This window comes from Siniperca chuatsi, linkage group LG4, assembly GCF_020085105.1.
Source record: "Siniperca chuatsi isolate FFG_IHB_CAS linkage group LG4, ASM2008510v1, whole genome shotgun sequence".
Taxonomy (NCBI): Eukaryota; Metazoa; Chordata; class Actinopteri; order Centrarchiformes; family Sinipercidae; genus Siniperca; species Siniperca chuatsi.
The window spans coordinates 9,810,312-9,830,009 of NC_058045.1; the positions used below are offsets into that span (position 1 = coordinate 9,810,312).

Consider the following 19,698-nt stretch of genomic DNA (forward strand, 5'->3'; position numbering starts at 1 on the left):
ACAAAATGTAGGGGATAAAAAGTACATTTTCCTCCGAAATGTAGTCGAGGAGAAGAAAGTAGCATAAAATGGAAGAACTCAAGTAAAGTACAAGTACCTCAAAATTGTATATAAGTACATTGCTTGAGTAAAGCACTATATATATTACGTATATCAGGGGCACCAAACGCCCGGGTTCCCTGTGTGGCAATTAGTTTGAGGTAATTTGATTAATTTCAGAGTAAGAGTAGAAATTGAAATGTAGTATTCCAGCATAGAAAAACTTGCACAGAGTGGCAGGAATGGGGGGGGTCAGTAGGGAGCTCTTTTTTGCCACAGAGCCCCTAGGAGGTTTATCTGGACCTGGTGCACACCCTAAAACTGCAGTACTATGTACTATGTGTATTTCTTAAAGGTTAGATTCATAATTTTTCAGGTCTGTCTTACAATACTCACATGCCCATATGTACATGAAAACAGTTTTTGCTTTCTGTAATCCTTCCCCCTGTTCATACTGATCCTTGAAAGATCCCTTCCTGATGTGCTTCCACTGTACATTCTAGCGTTTATCTGAAGGTAATATGAGTCTTCTGTAGTCTGATTTAGACAAATCAAGTGGATATCTTCCAAAGTTAGTCTTTTTAGTACGAAATGCCCTCTTGTGTTAATTGTCCCCAAGGAAACACTGAGGGTATTCAAAAGGGTATTCTGCACTAAAAAGACACGCACTTGATTTGATTTATTCAGACTCATTTAACTTCAGATAAACTTTGGAATATATTTTTGCACAGAACGAGGACTGTGCATTTGTCCCCCATTACTTCCACTGTAAGCATGTTAGGAAGGGATCTTTTAATGGCCAGTATGAACAGCAGAAATTACTACAGCAAGCAAAAACTCTTTGTATATACATCTGGGCATGTCAGTATTGTTTTAAGACAGACTTGAAAAAAATATAAACCAATTCTCTAAACAAGTCATACTTTTATTTCGAAGGCGGACTCCCTCGCTACTTCCGGGCTCGTCTGCGCTACCTGCGTGTACCTTGACGCAGGCAGCTCGTCTGTAGCTGCTGCTGGCTGCTGCAGGCGTGCTATTTGCGGCAGCGGAGAGAGATCCCTGCGAAATGCCTTTTGTATTCCCGGGTGGTTTTTTTGGTTTAATTTTGTGTTTTGCGAGGGTCAGATCACAGTGTTTGTAGCCATGCTCTGTGGTGGATTCAGCAGGCTGTCCTAGCTGACTGAGCCGCTCCAGCAGCGGTTGGTCCGGTGCAGTGCACAGCCGGGGATGAGGCCTACTTGTTAAAGCTCCCCCACCACCCCTCCATCGTGATGGCTGATGATCAACAACAACCTGGTCAGAAGCCTGCCTCGGGATTAGGCTCTCTTCCAGCGCTGGTGCCAGGACTCCAGGGGCCCGAGGCTAACGCGTTACAGTTCAAAATAAAGAATTCAATTTGGTAAGGATGGAAATGATCCTCAAGCAGCCACATTGTCCTTTTCGCTAGCCGTAGCCTCGTAATTAGCGTATCTAGCTTCTGGAGTGGCAGGTTGTCTGTGTGCTGCACAAAGCGGCAGAAAATAACACGAGTGCTCCCGAGCTAAGCGTACATGTTTGACCGAAACGCGACAGCAGCGAGGGAAGCGAGGCTGTCTGCTACCTGTTTGTGCGTTAATAACACGTTAACGTCGGGTTACTTCCAGCAGTAGTAGTTATAATCATTAGCATCGAGCCATAGGAGGCCATGTGATAGATGACACCAAATGCACCGGTGGTGCTGATGCTCAGGATGACAGGTGTCAAAGCTGCACAGAGACAGTCACACTGACTTAATGCTGTTAATGGCAATAGAAGATAACGAGTTAGTTTTTACATGTGTAGTTTCTACTGTGGCTTTAGGATTTATTAATGTTCAATTATTTTAGTTTGATTTCCCATCACCAGGCAGTAAAATGTATTTAAAATCTAAATAATTTAAGATGTTATTATCGGTCTATCTCCTAACATGTGGCATACTGTACAGTGGCTGTGGAAAGAATTCAGACACTTTAAAAGGTGTAATTTAAAAGTTATTACATTTGCTTTTTGCCATCAATCAATACACTAACCCACAATTTTTAGAGGTTTTTTTCAAACTTATTAAACATTTCAGAAAATTATAACAAGTATCCTTTGGTGCACCTGATTGTATTATCCTTGAGAAATCTCTAAGGCTGAAATCCCAATTAACCCCTATCAAATCAAATCAAATCAAATCAAGGAGTGCAGTATATTTACTGTCCACCATATGATGTGTGTCCAAATTCTGAATTTGAAATGTATGAACTATATAGTGCCCTAAAAATCCTGCAATAGGCTTATTTTACAGAGGACATTTCATTGTGTCACAGTAGGAAAAGCAGGTGTAAATAATACAATGAAAAATGGCTGAATTCCATTTAGCTGCTTCAGTTTCAGGGTCCTGGTATTGTGCCTATTGTCACACTGCCATGGCTTACTAGGACACTTGAATAGAACAGAGCCATCGTTAATGTTATTAGTGACAACCGTGCTTTTCCTGCCATGACAAGTTAAAATGTGTGGTGGAATGGAACAAGGCCTGGACACTACTTCACCAATTCCCCAATGCAATTCACAGCATTTTACAGATGCAAAAATTACAATGGTGCGACACTACACCTGTCAGTGATGACACAAAATGATGGTAATTCATAAAGTGTCAAAAATCTCAATTTACTGCTCACTCTACAGTAAACAATTGAGGATCCATTGTAAAGTGAGTAGTGAATGAGTGAACTAGGGCACAGCCTAGAGCTTAATTGTAGTTCTGGGCAAATTCAAATGATTGGTATATAACCTGTGTATATAAGGTCTCACAATTCACAGGGGTTTTCAGACCAAAAACAAAGGCATGAAATCCAAGGACCTCTCCGTGGTCCTCCACGATCAATTGGTGTCGAGGCATAGGTCTGGGCGAAGGTGTAAAACCATTTCTAAAGTTTTGAATGTTCCCAGGAGCGCAGTGGGCTCCATCATTGTGAAATGGGAGAAGTACAGAACCACCAGGACTCTTCCTAGAGCTGTTCAGCCAAACTCTGTAACCAGGCAAGAGGAGGTCATGGTCAGGGAGGTGCCAAAGAACGCAGTGGCCTTGGAGAACAGATACTGCTCATCACCTGGCCAGCACCATCTCTACAATAAGGCAGAGTGGTGGCAGCATCACACTGTGGAGGTGCTTCTCCGCAGCAGGGACGGGGAGAAATGAGAGAAGAACGAATGCAGTCAAATACAAAAAGGACCTTGAAGAAAACCTGTGCACACAACCACAGAGTGGGGGCGAAGGTGACGGTTTACCATTCAGCACGACGACAACCCAAAGCACACAGCCAAGACAACACTGGAGTGGCTTTGGGATAAGTCTCTGAATGCCCTTGAATGGCTCAGCTGAAACTTGGACTTGAAGCCAAAAAAACATGTTGAGAGATCTGAAGATGGCAGTTTACAGACGCTCCACATTCAACCTGAGTGAATTTTAGATCTTCCAGGAAGAAGACTTGTAATTTCTGCCAAAGTTGCTTCCACAAAGTACTGAATAAAGGGTCTGGATTCTTATGTAAATGAGAGGTTTCGATTTTTAATAAATTTGCAAAAAATTCTAAAACCTGTTTTCGCTTTTGAAATATGGTTTATTGTGTGTATTGATGGCCTAAAAGTACATTCAGTCCATTTTGAATTAAATCCAAAACACAATAAAGTGAAGGAGTCTGAGTACTTTCCAAAGCCACTGTATAGCATGATATCTGAGTAGATAGAGGTAACAAAAATGTCACGTTGTCTTGATTTCAATCACATTTTACAGAATGGTGATGCGGTGCACTTTTCAGCACATACGATTGTCTATCATAATTAAGAATATTTTAAAAACCATAGTAAAATATTACAATGGTAGATGGAAAAATTCTAAATATCAATACATTGCTGGTCCCCACTGTGGCCTGACCGACTGTTCATATAAAGACTTATTCTGGTAATAGTTTCTTATCATACTACACACCATACAAAAAAAAAAGCAACAGGAATAGGAAATATAAACAAACTTTGTTGAACTAATAAGAAAATCCTGCATGTCTCAATGTTATTTCAATCTGAGTCATATTTATTCACATTTCTGGCTTTTATTCTCTTTGTCATTGTAGCAAATCTGTACAATCAAAAGTGGACAGCATATTGGTGAGTATCCATTACAGACAGTTTCATGTCCAAACAACAAGTCTTTGTTAACTAACACTCTACCACACCCCCTTATTATCAGAAAGACACATATAACTGTTAATTGATGGATCATAAGAACAGGTGTGCAGTTTAGCTTTTGTTAACAAAGAATATGTAAATGTATGTTTCATGCTTAGAGCCCGATGAAGTTAGGCTTAGTTGTCCTACTATATATGAATTACTCAGCTGAAACCAAAAAAAAATAGCTTACCTAATATTTACATCACAGCAATAGATACAAAAGGATTTTATGATAATAACATTAAAATATGTACAATATTGAAGTTTTTTTTATCATAGTAACAGTAGTGTACATTATATTGGCCTGTAAATACACGTAGATCCATTATTTTGAAATATACAAAAGAACAACTTTTTTTGGCATGTTCAAAAAATGTGACATCTTTATCTCTGCCACACATGTATATGTAAAAGCTATCTATTTATGCACATTTTGTTGTGGCTTTATCTGAGCTGAATTGTCCCACACCTTGTATTCTGTCTGTATTTTAATTTCAACAAGATTGTCTGGTGTTTGGCAGATTTCAGCAGGCAGGTTTAGTCCCTATGTATTGCTTTATAAAATATCCACCTCTTAGCTTTATATGCTTACACATTGACACTGGTGCACACAGCACATCAGACTGGGGCAAATAAATGTCTAAAAGACCTCCTTTACACCTGATAATAATATGTGTCTCGCATCTGTATTGTGTCTAAATATGTGTTGTGAGGTAAATATCAGGAGCACCTTACTGTACAATAGCATATGCATAGAATGTAAAGGTGAGGAGACAAAATATGAGGAAATCTTACAGTAATAATGTTTAGGATTGGGTGAAATGGATACAATCTTCTATCACCATACTGTATATGTAATTTTCTATCAAGATGTCTATGTGAATAATGATAATGATAATACATTTTGGGGAAATGTTATTGAACATTGGTTCTGTTTTGGGCTTATTTAGTGAATTAAATACCTGAAAAAATCAAAATACTTAATCATTTTCATGCAAAAATCCATCCTGTAAATTCAATATTACCATAAGCAATAGTGGACTAATGCAACTAAAGAAAGGGACAGCTAACACGGTATAACTGCATGGCAAAATCTCTTGACAAATTTCTATTGTCCAACAATATATAGTCACATTGCCCAAACGATTTGACTTGATCCTTCTTAATTAAAAAAATGCTGCATTTTTCCTGCATTTACGGATGCAATTTTCAAAAAGGAATAAATGTGGGGATCAAACAAGTGTAGGAACAATTCAAACCACATTAAGTGGTACAATGGTATGGCCTTGGATACTGGGATTTTAAGTTATGTATGTTTGTATTGCTGTTGTTTTGAAATGGAACCTGGAATATACAGGTGGTGTTTGCATTGTGTAACGGTTTTCTTAATCTGAGACGTGATTTTGTAAATGAAAATCAAATTATGTAAATGAAATCAAACATCTGAGGTTGCCTAGGTTACCAATATACATGCTAATGCCAGGAAAATCCAAGAAAACATTTAAGGGGATGGTGCAGAAAGAAAAAAAGTAAGATCCAACCATGGTATAAGCAGAGTAGGACAGGTAATTCACTCGATGCTTGTAACAATGGAGTGTAGTAAATAGCATTTTCATTCACTGCTCATTGGCTTACAGCTCTCACCTCATTCATTCAAGTACTCGTTCCCCTAGCAACAAAGAAGCAAAAAGAAAAGGAAGAAGTAAGATGAGTCCATTCTTAGAAACCAATTGAAAAGCAGTTGGGGTGGAATCAATAGTAAGGAGGCTGTGTGCAGCTGTCATACCTGTATAGTATATTAAAATCGGCGCTAAATTGTGAACCAGATAGCCTAAATTTTCTGCTGCATATATCTATTTGTCCTCTGCCAGTCCAGTGGTGAAGACCGAACAATTAGGCCTGAAATACGATTTTGAGTCTTTTGATCATTGACACCCTCTGTCTTCATTCTCTATTCGATATTACTCTCATGAAGCATACATTTATAGATTCTGTTTGGGGGAAAATGTAAAAGCTTTAGGCTACCAGACTACTGTTTACTTTGTTTTATATTAATAATAGGGTTTTTTTTTTCTTTTGTAATATTTTTATATTTACAGCAAGATGTTGAGAAGTTTACAGACATCGAAAAACTCTACCTCTACCTGAAGTTGCCTTCTGGTCCCAGCAGTGGCAATGATAAAAGGTATGTCACAGACACACACTACTCAAGTTTTCCACTTTGCTCTTTGGCCTTTTTATTTGTCTCACACACACACACACACACACACACACACACATGGCTGCTTTGTTATGGCTCTCATTACATTATTGGCACTGTTGTCTCATTGCTTGTCAAAAATTCACTATCCACTGGCTGCTACTACACAGACACAGTTTAGGCTGATAGCTCCTAAAAATGATGTTGAATTTTTATTTTTGCTTTGTGATATTTTTTGGGGGGTCGTTGGTCACTGGTGAGTTTTTTTTCTTCATACGAAATTATCATTCATTTTTCAGCTGTATGATTGATTATCATTATGAAGCAAACCACTGATATATGTAGATTTTTGCTATACCTAGCTGTCTGTGTTTCATTTGTTTCCCCATATCTATTCATCACCCCAACCCCCCAATTCTGCCCATTTGGACTGAGAATGAGAGGGGGTCCTCCACTCCTGGATTATGGTATTAAAGTTTCTGTATTAACAAGAAATGATGCATACATGTCAAGGACACTGCCTCACCAGATTTATTTTTCTTATGTACTAATTTCAGTGATCAGAGTTCCATGTCGTCAAGCCGTACTCAACAGATGTATGCATTCAACTGGATACGGAATCACCTAGAAGAGCACCCGGAGACTTCCCTCCCAAAGCAAGAGGTGTATGATGAATACAAGTGAGTGTGCGACCTAACTGAGGGGTCAGGGGAGGTGAAGGGGAACAGAAGAGGGTACTAATATACAATATGTGTTACCACATAATTTTATGGTGTCTCTTGCAGGAGCTATTGTGACAATCTCGGCTACAATCCACTGAGTGCAGCAGACTTTGGAAAGATCATGAAGAATGTCTTTCCTAACATGAAAGCACGTCGACTGGGCATGAGGGGCAAATCCAAATATCCTTTAATTCTTCCTATGTCTTCCTATGCTTTTTTTTTTGGTCTGTGCTCCACTTTATGCTGTCCACACAGTCTTCAAACTGTGAGCAAGTTACTTGATGCTGTTTGTCGATTGCAGACATGTAGTGGTGCCATTCAGTTGCCAAGATTTGAAGAGGCAGATCAAGTGTTTTTTGAGTCAATGAGTGACTTAAAATAGCCATAATAAACTATCCATCACCTAAATTGATGGCACGTAATATACACAGAAATCTTAAAATTCCAGCTTTGAAAGGAGTTTAAAAACTCTTGCCTTATTTTGCCTGGTGTTCATGCAATTACATCGCATTAGCAAATCATGTTGTTTTGCAAATTGGTTCATAGACAATTTCAGCTAAAAAAGTTCTGCTTTATTTATCCAAAAAGCCATTTATCGCCCATGTTGCTTGCAGTGTGAATTCATGGTTCTGTTTTCAGCACAGTGGACAATTTGTTCTGACTTTTTCTCAGACCCAACATAAAACCAGCAGGTTATATACATTTCTACATTCAGTCATTATGTTTCAGACACCTTAACTCCTTCTCACATACTGTTATAGCGGGTTAAGGAAGAAAGCTTTTGTTCACATGCCATCCTTACCCAACCTGGATCTGCAGAAATCTGGTGATGGGGTAAGTTACACTGCAAAAACTTTAAAAACATACAGTAAATATCTAGTTTAACGGTCTGATGCTCATCCACCTGCTGCTCTCTTCTGTCTGACTGTAGTGTGAGCTGATGGAGCAGACGGGACAGTCCCCGAGCGCTGAAGATGAAATGAGATCTGCAGCCTGTGGACTGGTGTGTGAGTGGGCCCAAAAGGTCCTGAGTCGTCAGTTTGACAACGTGGAGGACCTGGCCCGCTTCCTGCTCAATAGCCACTACATTGGTACTAAGTCCATGGCTGCACTCACTGTTATGACCGGAACACCCACAGGTGAAGATGTCCTCTGATCTGCTGGTGTCATACTTTTACTGTTGTCTGCCGTGTGTATGTTTTGTGAAGTTCATTATGTGCTGTACATCAATATGATGACAGCATCATATTGATGTGTTATTTGAGGAGGGACATGTTAAGTTGAAAAGGAAAAAGCTAATGCCATTCAAAAATATAATTTGTTGTTTACATTTGTTTGTTTACATGCCTCAGTATGATCACTGCGGGACATCATCACCCTGAAGATTTAAGTGTTTTCCTAGTGTGATCCTGCAAATATTTAAACATTTCTACACGTCTCCCAAAACAGCAAGTGCTTGCACACAGTTGTCAGCTGTCTATGTTGCTGAAAATATAACTAGGTCAATTCAGCTGTTTGTAAACATCTACTGTTAACCACCCCCATTATGGAATTTTAGCCAGAAATGTTTGCAATAATTAACATGGTAGGCTATGGTAGAAAAGTTGTACGACCTGATTTTCATTAATTTCAGGGGACTTGCAAATGCTTCCACATGTCTGCGCCTCACTGTCTGTGCACTCTTTAGATTTGAAAGATGCTAGAAATAAATTAATTCAAGAAAAATGTATTATCACACTGAGTATACCATGAAAATGTACTCTCAACAGGGAGATCTCGGCCTGACACAACCATTAAGCACAAATTAAAACCAGCCTAAAACCAAAAAACAAATCATTTGGGGTTTTTTGCCGTTTTTTTTTTTTTTTGCCTTATTGGATAGTGACAGGTAGAGGCAGACAGGAAATGAGGAGAAAGAGAGAGAGGGGTGACATGACATGCAACACAGGTTGCCAGCTGGAATCAAACCAGCGGTGTTTGCAACCATGTAGTATGCGCTGTAACCATTCGGCTAGTAAGGCGCTCCAGGAACAATTCTTCTACATTTGATCAAAAGGAGCGTCATCAGCAGTTCATGTTGTCATTTTGTCATCACTTACATATTCTTGAATGAGGTCTTATTGGAAATCAGGGAAGAATGATAATTACACAGCCTACTCCCACTAAACAAAAAAGAAGATTATCCCATCTTGTATACCAAGTTCAACGGTTTGCTGATAAATTAGAATGAAATTAAAATAAATGGTGACATTAAGTCCGAGCAATATGGTTTAAGATTAACAATGGTAATAGGACAATTTTTCCAATGTATGGTTTAAGGTTTTAAATTTTAAACCTTTTTTGCAAGTTTGAAATACTTGATAATACTGCTCATAATACTTTCCTTGCTTATATGTGGCACTTTAAAGCTGGACTCACACTACAGGAGTTTTGGGCCGATTTATCCCCGATTCATCCCTCCCAACAATCGGAGGTGAAATCTGGTCTGGGACCGTGGTCGGTATCGATGTTTGGCCGATCGGTCATAAACCTACTGCCCTGCTTGCAGACTCATCTGGGCTGCCCAGATAATATCAAACTTGTTTGATATTTAGGATTTAAAATCTGTATGATTATGTCAGTACATTCCAAGCGGGACCACAATAACCAATGAGAGACAAGTGTACAAGGAGACGGTGATGCTGACAGTGTTGCCAAGAAATGGTAAACATTCCAGCCCTTGAGGCTAACCTTAGCTAGCATACTACTGTTGACAGATATTAAAACTGGCCTCCAAAATCTCACCTCCAGTTCTCCGTGTTGACTGCATCTCATTTTCTCATCATGCCTTCTGCTTTTGTTTTTTCTCACTGCAATGCCTTACTACAGCAAATTGTTGCACTTTGTCAGTCTGCGTTTCTTTACATCTGCTTCCCCATGAGATCACATGGTATCACGTGAGGTGGGGCATCGCTCCCTTTGGCACGATAATCTTAATAATATCCTGTAGTGTGTGATGCACCATTATTTTCAAATCTTGTAGTGTGAGCATGTTTGAGATTAGAGAGCAAAATCTGTTCTGAGATTCTCCTCAAGTGTGTGATGCAACCCGATTTCAAAATCGGTTAGGAATTTAAAACTCCTGTAGCGTGAGCCCAGCTTAAGTCTAGAATTACTGAAACTGCCGCTATTAGCCACACCTGGTTTGAAGTGGTTTGTTCTCACTGACATTGTATCCTTGCTAATCATAATTTGATAATTTTACCTTCTTTTGACAGGAATGAAGACGCCAACTCCAGCCTCTGCGTTTGTGCCCACAGCTGAGGCAAACTCTTTCCAGCCCCAGGTGAAGACCCTGCCCTCTCCCTCTGTTGATGCAAAGCAGCAACTGCAGCGAAAGATCCAGAAGAAGCAGCAGGAGCAGAAGCTCCACTCACCCCTCCCCAGTGAGACCCAGATCAAGAGAACGGAGGCCAGTACCCCCGGCCCCACCATCCCCTGTGGCAGCCCTGCTCTGCTCTCCCCTCAGCCCACCATAGGCATCGTAGTAGCAGCTGTCCCAAGCCCAGTCACAGTATGTGGCACAATTGTATTTATTTATTAATTTATTATTGTTAATGTGTCTAAAAGTAATTTTATATTCTCACTGTTCTTCTCCCAGGTACAGAGAAGCAGGCAGTTAATGACCTCGCCCAGCCCTGTAGGGACAGCAGAGGGGAAAGTGTTGCCTGTGAACTTCCAAGTGGTCACTCAGTCTCTTAAACAGTCCCCCAAAACTCCCCAGAATATCTCAGCTAGTCCTGTGGGTGATCGGCTGGCACGACACGGTACACGTTACGCCCAAATTCTGCCCAAGCCCTCTGCCACCAGTGCCATCACGCTGCGTTCACCGCCCACCCTACTTATCACCAACAGCCCCATAAAAACTGTGATGCCCACTCCCCACGTCAGCTCAGTCAACGTGGTGAAGATGACGGCCATCGCTCTGGCTCCCAGCAGCAGCAGTACAACTGTGCGTCCTGCCTCGGCTGGTGTGAGTACCATAGCTGCTTCGGACGATTCCCAGCAGCCACACGTTGTGAGCTTGGTTGCCCCTCAGTCTCCTGCAATCAGACCCAGTGTCCCAGTCTCCACCCCAACCCTCTCCACTGACACCAAAGTGGTGTCTGAAGCTGGAAATGACACAGAGAAAACTGCTATTGGGGCCAAAGAGGAAAGAGTGGCTAAGTTCAGGGCTGCCAGTGAGCCAAGCTTCCTGGTTAAGTGTTCTCCGGGACCAGACAAAGGGGCAAGAATAAAAAGTGACCCCACAATCCCTCCCACTTCGGTAGGTGTAGCTGGGACTCAGGACAGCAATAACATTAACTGCCATGACAGTACTTTGTACTTGACTGTTGATAATCAGAACTCCAATGGCAACATGTCATCCAATGGCTCCTCCGCTGTTACCCCAACATCGAAGGATCCCTGCTCTGATGCCAAAAGCCCCAGGAAGCGCACAGGCTCAAGCGGGGAGTCCCATGTGATTCCTGTGAAGAGGGTGTTTATCTCCCAGCAGCCACTGGCTTTAGTTGACAATCCCAAACCTGGAGTCAGTGCTGCAGTGAAGAGGATTCCCAGACCGGGAACCCCTGCCAGACCAGAGAGTGCCCCCTGCAAAGTGACTGTGAAACACACCTCCATAGGGCCCACACAGATCCTTGCACTCTCTGACTCGCCCATCACACACACTGAGGGCTCCCAGACTGTTGTCAAACCCCAGGCACTGGTAGTGAAACACGAAGACCATTCACTCAGCACTGATACCAGCACTGGAGCAGCTGGAAACAACACTTCTGATCAAACATTGCTACAGCAGATCATACCAGCCAACTCAGGAGCACACGAAGCCTCTGTGATGAGTGACTTAAAGAGCACAATATGGGAGGGGGGACAGCTTGATGAGCTTCGGAAGCAGGCGTTTGCTCAGCAGATACCAGCAGAACACAAACAAGCCCCTACTGACCAACTTTCCATTATAGCTCAAACCCCCGAGGCCTCAGGCCAGCTCACCCTCACACAGGAGATGGTTGACTTTGCAGGTTCTCAGCCCAACATGGACTACTTCCCGTTCAATGATGATGACATGACCCAGGACAGCATCGTGGAGGAACTAGTCCAAATGGAGGAGCAGATGAAGCTGAAGGGTCTCTTCAGTAGCTGTGTTGACGTGTCTTTACAAAGCCAGTCAGCGAGCAATCAAGGCTCTATCCTAAATGCTCATCAGGCCGGCACTACCTTCTACCACTCTGCCCACAGCAGTACTACTCCTGTCCAAACTCCCACTCCAACACCCACTCCAACTCCGACACCCACCCCCACCTCTGAAATGACACTTGGGCACAACCTAACAAGAGAGAGCCCCTGCTCCCGCATGGCTCCCATCACCCCTGTGGATGGAGCCATGGGTCGCCACACCCCCATCAGCACACCACTGTCCAACTGCAGCAGCAGCGTCCCCCCAAGCCCGGTGGAGTGCAGGAATCCTTTTGCATTCACTCCTATAAACTCAAGCATCACAGGTTATCATGACGCCAGTATTGTCTCCAGCAGCCCTGTTAAGCCCATGCAGAGGCCAATGGCAACACACCCTGACAAAGCCAAACTGGAGTGGATCAACAACCGCTACAACAGCAACTCTGCAGGTCCTTTGTCCAACCATAGCATTGGGATTCTGCCCAGCTACCAAGACCTGGTAGATGACCAGTTTCGTAAGCCACATGCCTTTGCAATTCCCGGCCAGTCATTTCAGGCTCAGTCGAGACAGGATTCTGCTCACTTTGGGCGTTTGACCCCCATTTCCCCAGTGCAGCAGCAGCAGCAGCAGCAGCAACAACAACAGCAGCAGCTGTTAACAGGTGTAACTACTCCCACTAAACAGGAGAGTTTTGCTGTGCCTGCACCGTTGGACAACAAGGCATCAACCTCATCTGCGTCCAGTACTTTCCGTTGCCGCAGTGTTAGCCCTGCAGTGCGCCAGAGAAACTTCAGTGGCAACACCGGCCCTCCAACCACCACCACAAATACCACCACCACCACACGAGCCGTGGTTTCGCCCTTTAACTCCCCCATCACCTCTGAGGTGCTCAGCATCCTGTCCAACAGCCAGACAGTCAGCTCTGTCCACAGTATGGTCCAGCGTAGCCAATCTGTACCTCTAAATATCATGATGCAGAGTGAGATGCTGCCTGTGCAAGGTCAGAGTAACACCAAAATCACCAATGTTCTTCTCAGCAAGATGGAAGCTGATGGGGATGATTCTGTCCGTGGCCTAGGCATAAACAACCTCCCCTCTAACTACACGGCCCGTATGAACCTCACACAAATCCTGGAGACAACTCCTGGTTTTGCTGGAGGAACTGCTCACCAGACTCAGCTGCCTGTTAGCTCCAGCCCTGCTGCCTTTGAGCTCCAGCAGCATGGCTACCTCACCACTAGCAGTGGAGAACAAGTGAGCTTCTCCACTGGGGACAGCCAAGCACAAGCAGGTCCCGGTGAGCAAGACCAGCAGCAGCAGCAGCAGCTTCAGGAGAATCCTGTGCAGACACAACCACAGCTCCTCCTCCAGAGCACACAGCAGCAGGAGGTGGAGGATGAGCAACAACAGCTAGATTTCAACAACACTGTTAAGGACTTGTTGGGTGATGATGGCCTCAACCCCAGTTCCCAGTTAGTGGGTCAGGTAGCTTCGGAGCTAAATGCCGTGGCCTCCGACTTCTCAAATGACATCAGACTGACCTCAGATCTGTCCAGTAGCATCACTGATCTTAACACATTGGACACCAACCTGCTGTTTGACCCTAATCAACAGCAGGAACAATATGAAGACTCAACACTGGAAGAACTGAAGAACGACCCGCTTTTTCAGCAGATATGCAGTGATACTGTGAACTCTGGTTTTGACTGGCTAGAAAGCAAAGACCAGCCTACTACAGTAGAGATGCTGGGCTAATGTTATCTTTTATTCTGTATGATTTCTGTTCTCTGTTGTTTGTTTGGTGCGTATGTAGTATATCTGTTTTTAAACTATAGTTTGTTGGGATTTGTCTGGACTTTGCCATTCGTTCTGTTAAAAGTGCCAGGCTTACCAGAAAATCTCTCCTACTGACTTTTAGTTACTTCTCTCCTTTTTCATTTGTCACCCAGAGTTGCAGTACTTAACCACTTTTCTCCCTCATCTGAAATTAGAAATGCAAGCATTTCAAGTAAAAAGTGTGAGTACTTGGTGGCAGCATGCACTTGCAAAGAGCAGGTTTGTATGGTATAAACATTTAGAGAAACATAATCTTCCATGTTATAACCAATCAATAATGCAATATTTGTATTTAACACTTAATGAAAGTGAGATGGGTAGGAAATTTGGCACAAAAGACCAAAAACGTATGCTGTTGTATACTATTTTCAGTGTGCAGTTCAAGTTCAACCAAATGGAGACAATATTGGGATTGTAGTATATGCACATAATAGTTGTAGTACATTTGCCTGCCATATCTGAATATTAACAATGGTAGCATCTTATGCTGCCAGGTGCTGAATTTATGACATAATCTTTATACTTTATCATATACCAAATCAGTGAAAACTGATTCACATCTGAGCATTGTCCAAGAGTGAAATTTTCTTAAAGCCTATACTTCTTGTACTGTTTAATATCTTATAAAGGGAGTAGATGAATCAGTGGGGAGAAGATGGGAATTCAGGCCACTTTGTGGACTATACATTGAAAGGAATCGACAACTGGCTGCCTTATTCCCAAAGTCCAAGGCCTTATGCCATCTTTAGAGAGACTGTATATAGTATAATGTTAAGAATCTTCGGAACCATCCAGAGCTTCATCATATCAAGGCAGCTGTTACTCTTATATTTTCAGTACTATTTCTTATTGTTTTTGTTTTGCAGTGTTACAGTATAGATGCGTATTGCATAGGCTAACAACTACACTGTGTGTGCCCTTATCAGCAATGGATTTAGAGGAATTTGATATGCTGTCATTTCATGAAAACCATGGCAGGCACACTTTCCGTCATGAATTGTTTTTTTGGGGGGTATGCTATACTCCCAGCTTGGATAGGAATATCAATGGTATGGAGAAGGCTTAGTTACATAGAAGGCTAGAGGCTGACATGTATGTTTTGATGTCATCTTGAGATCAAGAGAAAATGAAATGATTATGTTTGTGGAGAATCCAGCCTTATTTCCATACCAAAGATGATCTGTTTGAATAACATAAGAGATTATTACACATAGAGACACTCCTTGTAAACATTAACAACAACAGGAAATGGGCAGCCTCAATGATATAACATTTTATTGCATTTGAGGAAAAGGATTAAGTTGCATAAATCTTATGTACAGTATGTAAATTTGTGAAATGGTCACTGTCCTATGTTTTATAGGTAACCATGGACCTGAAAGCATGTTGAAACCATCACTGCTAGCCAGGTAGGCTAGGTGATACAGTAGGATGCTTGCTTGAGTTTTTGGCTATTGTCAATGTTGTATAAGTCATGTTTAAGCTCCATCTGTAAATAGGATAGATACATAGAGATTTGATGTATCAAGACACTATATTATGGCCATTATTCTAGCTAAGTATGTGCCATTTAAAAGAGAAAAAAAAAAGCTTAACAGATCTATAGTCGGCAAGATACTGTATGTTGTGTGTTACATTTCTGGCTCAATGTGTCGTAAAAGTAATGCTGTCTGGTCTAGCTTGCTGATTTTATTTTACTTTTTTTCTATTCAAAGATAATAGGTCTCTGCGGTTGCAGAAGCGATGTGTGCTTTGAGCAGCATCAATAGCATGGTATATTGAGAAAAAAAGTTGTGATACTGTTAGCTGGTTGCAAACATCTCTGTGACAGACATTGTGCTCAAAGCCTTTCAGCAGACACTGGAAAAAATGATTACTCATGTTTCAACAAACTTTGGAGGTTCACATTATTGCACTAAATTTTTATGACACATGGCTTTGCCACATCTTTATGGACAAATGTAATGATGGATGCCCACAAAAAAAAGAAAAAAAATATTTTTTATGACAAGATGAGTAGGGAAATTAACTGTCAGAAAATGACTAATTGTCTTGTAGCAAAATGTGCATTAATCTCAGTGAGATACACATTTCTTACTCATTCTCATACATGAGAATATAAAGCATTGAGGGAAAAAAGTTAAATAACCTTTTAAAACCTACATGCTCATTATGTTGATAAATGATTGTACGCACGCATGTGTGATGACTTCTGTTGTACTTTGTATTCTTGGTAACCACTGTCTTCTGTGATTTGGGCAGGTTCTGTTAACCAGACTGGCAGTGCTAGTTTCATAAGTTACATTACTTTTGTTGTGTGCTGTTTACTAAGTTAATGTTGTTCTATATGTTGATGACTGTTTTCTGTCGGTTTTACATATTCTTATTTTGCAAAATGCATTGTGAAGAAATTTAACATTTTCTCTTATTTTTTTCTTTAACAATAAGGCACTGATATTTGAATTTGAATGAAGGAAATGCACCTCTTTGAGTACAGGAGCTCCATCAAGCAGTGACTCTGATTCTTTACCTTTGACTGACCCAGAACCAACTCTGTTTGACTATCTTGTCCATTTCTACCAGTAGAAAAAAAAAAACCCTCCTCTGTGGTGTTGTCTGGTGTACTGCTTAATGTACAGTAGCTTGTTAATATTGCAAACGCGTTGTTTCTTTTTTCAATGGAAAGTACTCACTGGTGAGATTTTTAAAGTGGTTTTAAAAGCCAATAAACTTTTTTAAAGAATGTTCTTGTGTGTTTATGTGCTGATGATTTTGTATTTTATTGCAGTAAATAAAACAATGCTTCAAAGCATGAGAAAAGGTAACTACAGGACTTAGTAGTCATTAGGGCTGCACAATTAATCGAAATATTATCGAAATCACAATATTGCCAAGAGCAATATCCAAATCACAGAAGCTGCAATCTTTTGATAAAGGTAAAATGTGTGACTAAATAGCATAATAATGAAGTACTGTGGTGCTGCAGAGATTCCCTGGCCTACAAATCTTGTTCTCCAGATGTAAGAAAACAAGGGGTCTGTACCAAACAAATCAAATTGTTTGGTACAGACAAATGTCACATCATTATGATTTTAATAGATTTTTCAGTGAAATTGTAATAACTGTCAAAGTAATTGTAATATGTTTTTGTTTTTTTACCATGTCGTGCAGCCCTAGTAGTCATTGTAGTTCAAAAATAGTCATACTAGGCATTAATCGTTGAATTGATTGATTTGTTAGCCCAACAATTTCTATATTAGGTGTCATTGCCAGTACTGTTAAAATGTCACCAGGTAATGACAAGATTTTAGGAAAGAAATCTAGGGTCTGTCTCCTGTACAAACGTTACAAGATAAAAACCAAGTTTTGATTGGAATATTCCCAGTTTATGACATGAAGGCATTGATTTTTCCGGACATTATGCTAATACTGATGTTTATTTGTTTTTGGTCAAACACCACACACTTTTAATATTTTAGCAGTCAGGTCTATGCAAAACCTTTCCATCACCCTCTTGGCATGAGGTTAGAGGTCATCAGTTCTTCAAATGACCTCTAAGTTCAGTGGGGGGTGGCCTCTCCTAGAAACAAGCTCCAGCCAATCAGAGCCCAGTTCGCTGGTCCGCTGCACTGCTTTCCCAGGGCCTCGTGTTATTCATAACATGTTAATGACCTTAACCCTATTGATCATGGCCAAACAGCCTAACCTTAAGCCATGTGGAGCCCAGCGGTAACTTCGACCTCCACGCCACAACATTTGGCAACGTGAGTCGACAGATTTCACAAGCAATACATGTTTCCTAGCTGTTTGTATACAACATATCAGTAGCCAAAGAATGTAAAACTATAAAGAAAGTGAGGCAGCAATACAGATAATTCACTCACTTATCATCTTGCCATCCTTTTCACACCTAAATCATCAGTTGAGCTTTTGTGAGAGTAAAGAAAACATTGTTTATCTATGCCAACTGATGCATGTCAATAACTGTTGTCTGAACACAGTAACAAACTTAATGTCAGTTAACTTTATAAATAACCATCCATGACTAATAAACTATAACATCAGTGTGTTTCATAATCAAGAAAAAGGTCATTTAAATACATAATATTAGATGCACGTGTTTCTCTTGGATATAGAATCATTAATAAAATGATTTGAAAATCTAAACTATTGAGTAAACACATTACAGGATGCTATTAACCTGACCGTTGGTTATGAGCCTTGAATTATAACTATAAGGCTTTAAATGATTTAATCAATAGTTAGCTCTAATCAATACATAATTACACTCCGCTCTCCTCATTTGATTAGTTATTGAAGTGTGGAGATGCATGTTTGTGGCAGTGATCCCTTAAAATCATTGCACAACCATTCATAGATATTGTTGAGAATAGTTATATAATATCTTTTGGAAGGCACAACACATTTCCCAGTCTGAATGTGATGACTGCATTTACCTGTACCAGTGGATGGGTGTTTTGCTGATACAGCATGGCTGATCTCACAGCTGGAGCCCATTGTGTTGCTATTGAATGAGGGCTGGGAGATGGGAGGGTCATTGTCAAAAGGCACGGTTGCTGGATCAATATCTGAATTAATTAGACAGCTGACTTGCAGCCATCAATATTCAATTCAATTCAATTTTATTTATATTCATAACTGAAGTTATCTCATTGAGCTTTTCCTATAGAGCAGGTCTAGACTGTACTCTTTACAGAGACCCAACAAATCCCACCATGAGCAAGCACTTGGTGACAGTGGCAAGAAAAAACTTCCTTTAACAGGCAGAAACCTCGAGCAGAACCAGACTCAGGCTTCATAATTACCAGGTTCTGTGGTAGATGCAGAAGCTGTTCTGTGTGACCCATGGACTGTGTGAACTTATTATTAGAGAGTTACCATTGGTAACTGTTAATTATATGTTGTTCTTATTTTGTTGCATTAAATATCTGATACACAGAAAAGAAGATCTCACTAGGCTTACCACATGGAAATTCAGTAGTCTGATTATTGATCAGTTTGCAGTTTGAAAGGATCTAGTCTATAGACCTGATCAGAGCTTGACATGTATGTGCATTTCAGCTTTATACAGCATGTAAACAGTTTGACTGAAAGAAATGAAAACTCTCAAGTCAAGTCTAGTCAATTTTATTTATAAAGCACAAAATCACAAATTTGTCTCAGACGGCTTTACAAACTATAAAACATACCTCCTCCTTCATCCTTAGAACCTCCATTTGGAAAAGGAAAAACACCTTTAACAGGAAAAAAGGGAGAAACCTAAGGAACAGAAGAGCAACAGAGGAGTGATCAATTCCTCTTCCAGGACAGATAGACATGCAAGAAATATCTTACAAAAGCAGTAGCGAAAAGGTAAATAAAGTGCAAACACGTGAAACTGGTGTCAAAACCTGTGCCACGAAGACCTGAAAAGTGAGTTAGTTACAATTTAT

At 40.9% G+C, this 19,698-nt stretch overlaps 1 protein-coding gene across 3 annotated transcripts; it reads left to right on the plus strand.

Annotated features, from left to right (window-relative positions):
- Window positions 1–1,014: 1,014 nt before the first annotated feature.
- LOC122874847 (DNA-binding protein RFX7) lies at window positions 1,015–16,988 on the plus strand. 3 transcript variants are annotated; one of them, XM_044193287.1, is made up of 10 exons: window positions 1,015–1,438; window positions 4,176–4,209; window positions 6,372–6,457; window positions 6,853–6,939; window positions 7,030–7,152; window positions 7,258–7,374; window positions 7,944–8,028; window positions 8,126–8,333; window positions 10,452–10,747; window positions 10,835–16,988. In XM_044193287.1, the coding sequence occupies exons 1-10, from the start codon at window positions 1,311–1,313 to the stop codon at window positions 14,162–14,164; spliced, it is 4,494 nt and encodes a 1,497-aa protein (XP_044049222.1). In that variant the 5' UTR covers window positions 1,015–1,310; the 3' UTR covers window positions 14,165–16,988. The 3 variants fall into 3 exon arrangements, with proteins under 3 accessions (XP_044049222.1, XP_044049223.1, XP_044049224.1); XM_044193288.1 differs by having other exon boundaries at window positions 6,901–6,939; XM_044193289.1 differs by lacking the exon at window positions 6,853–6,939.
- Window positions 16,989–19,698: the final 2,710 nt, after the last annotated feature.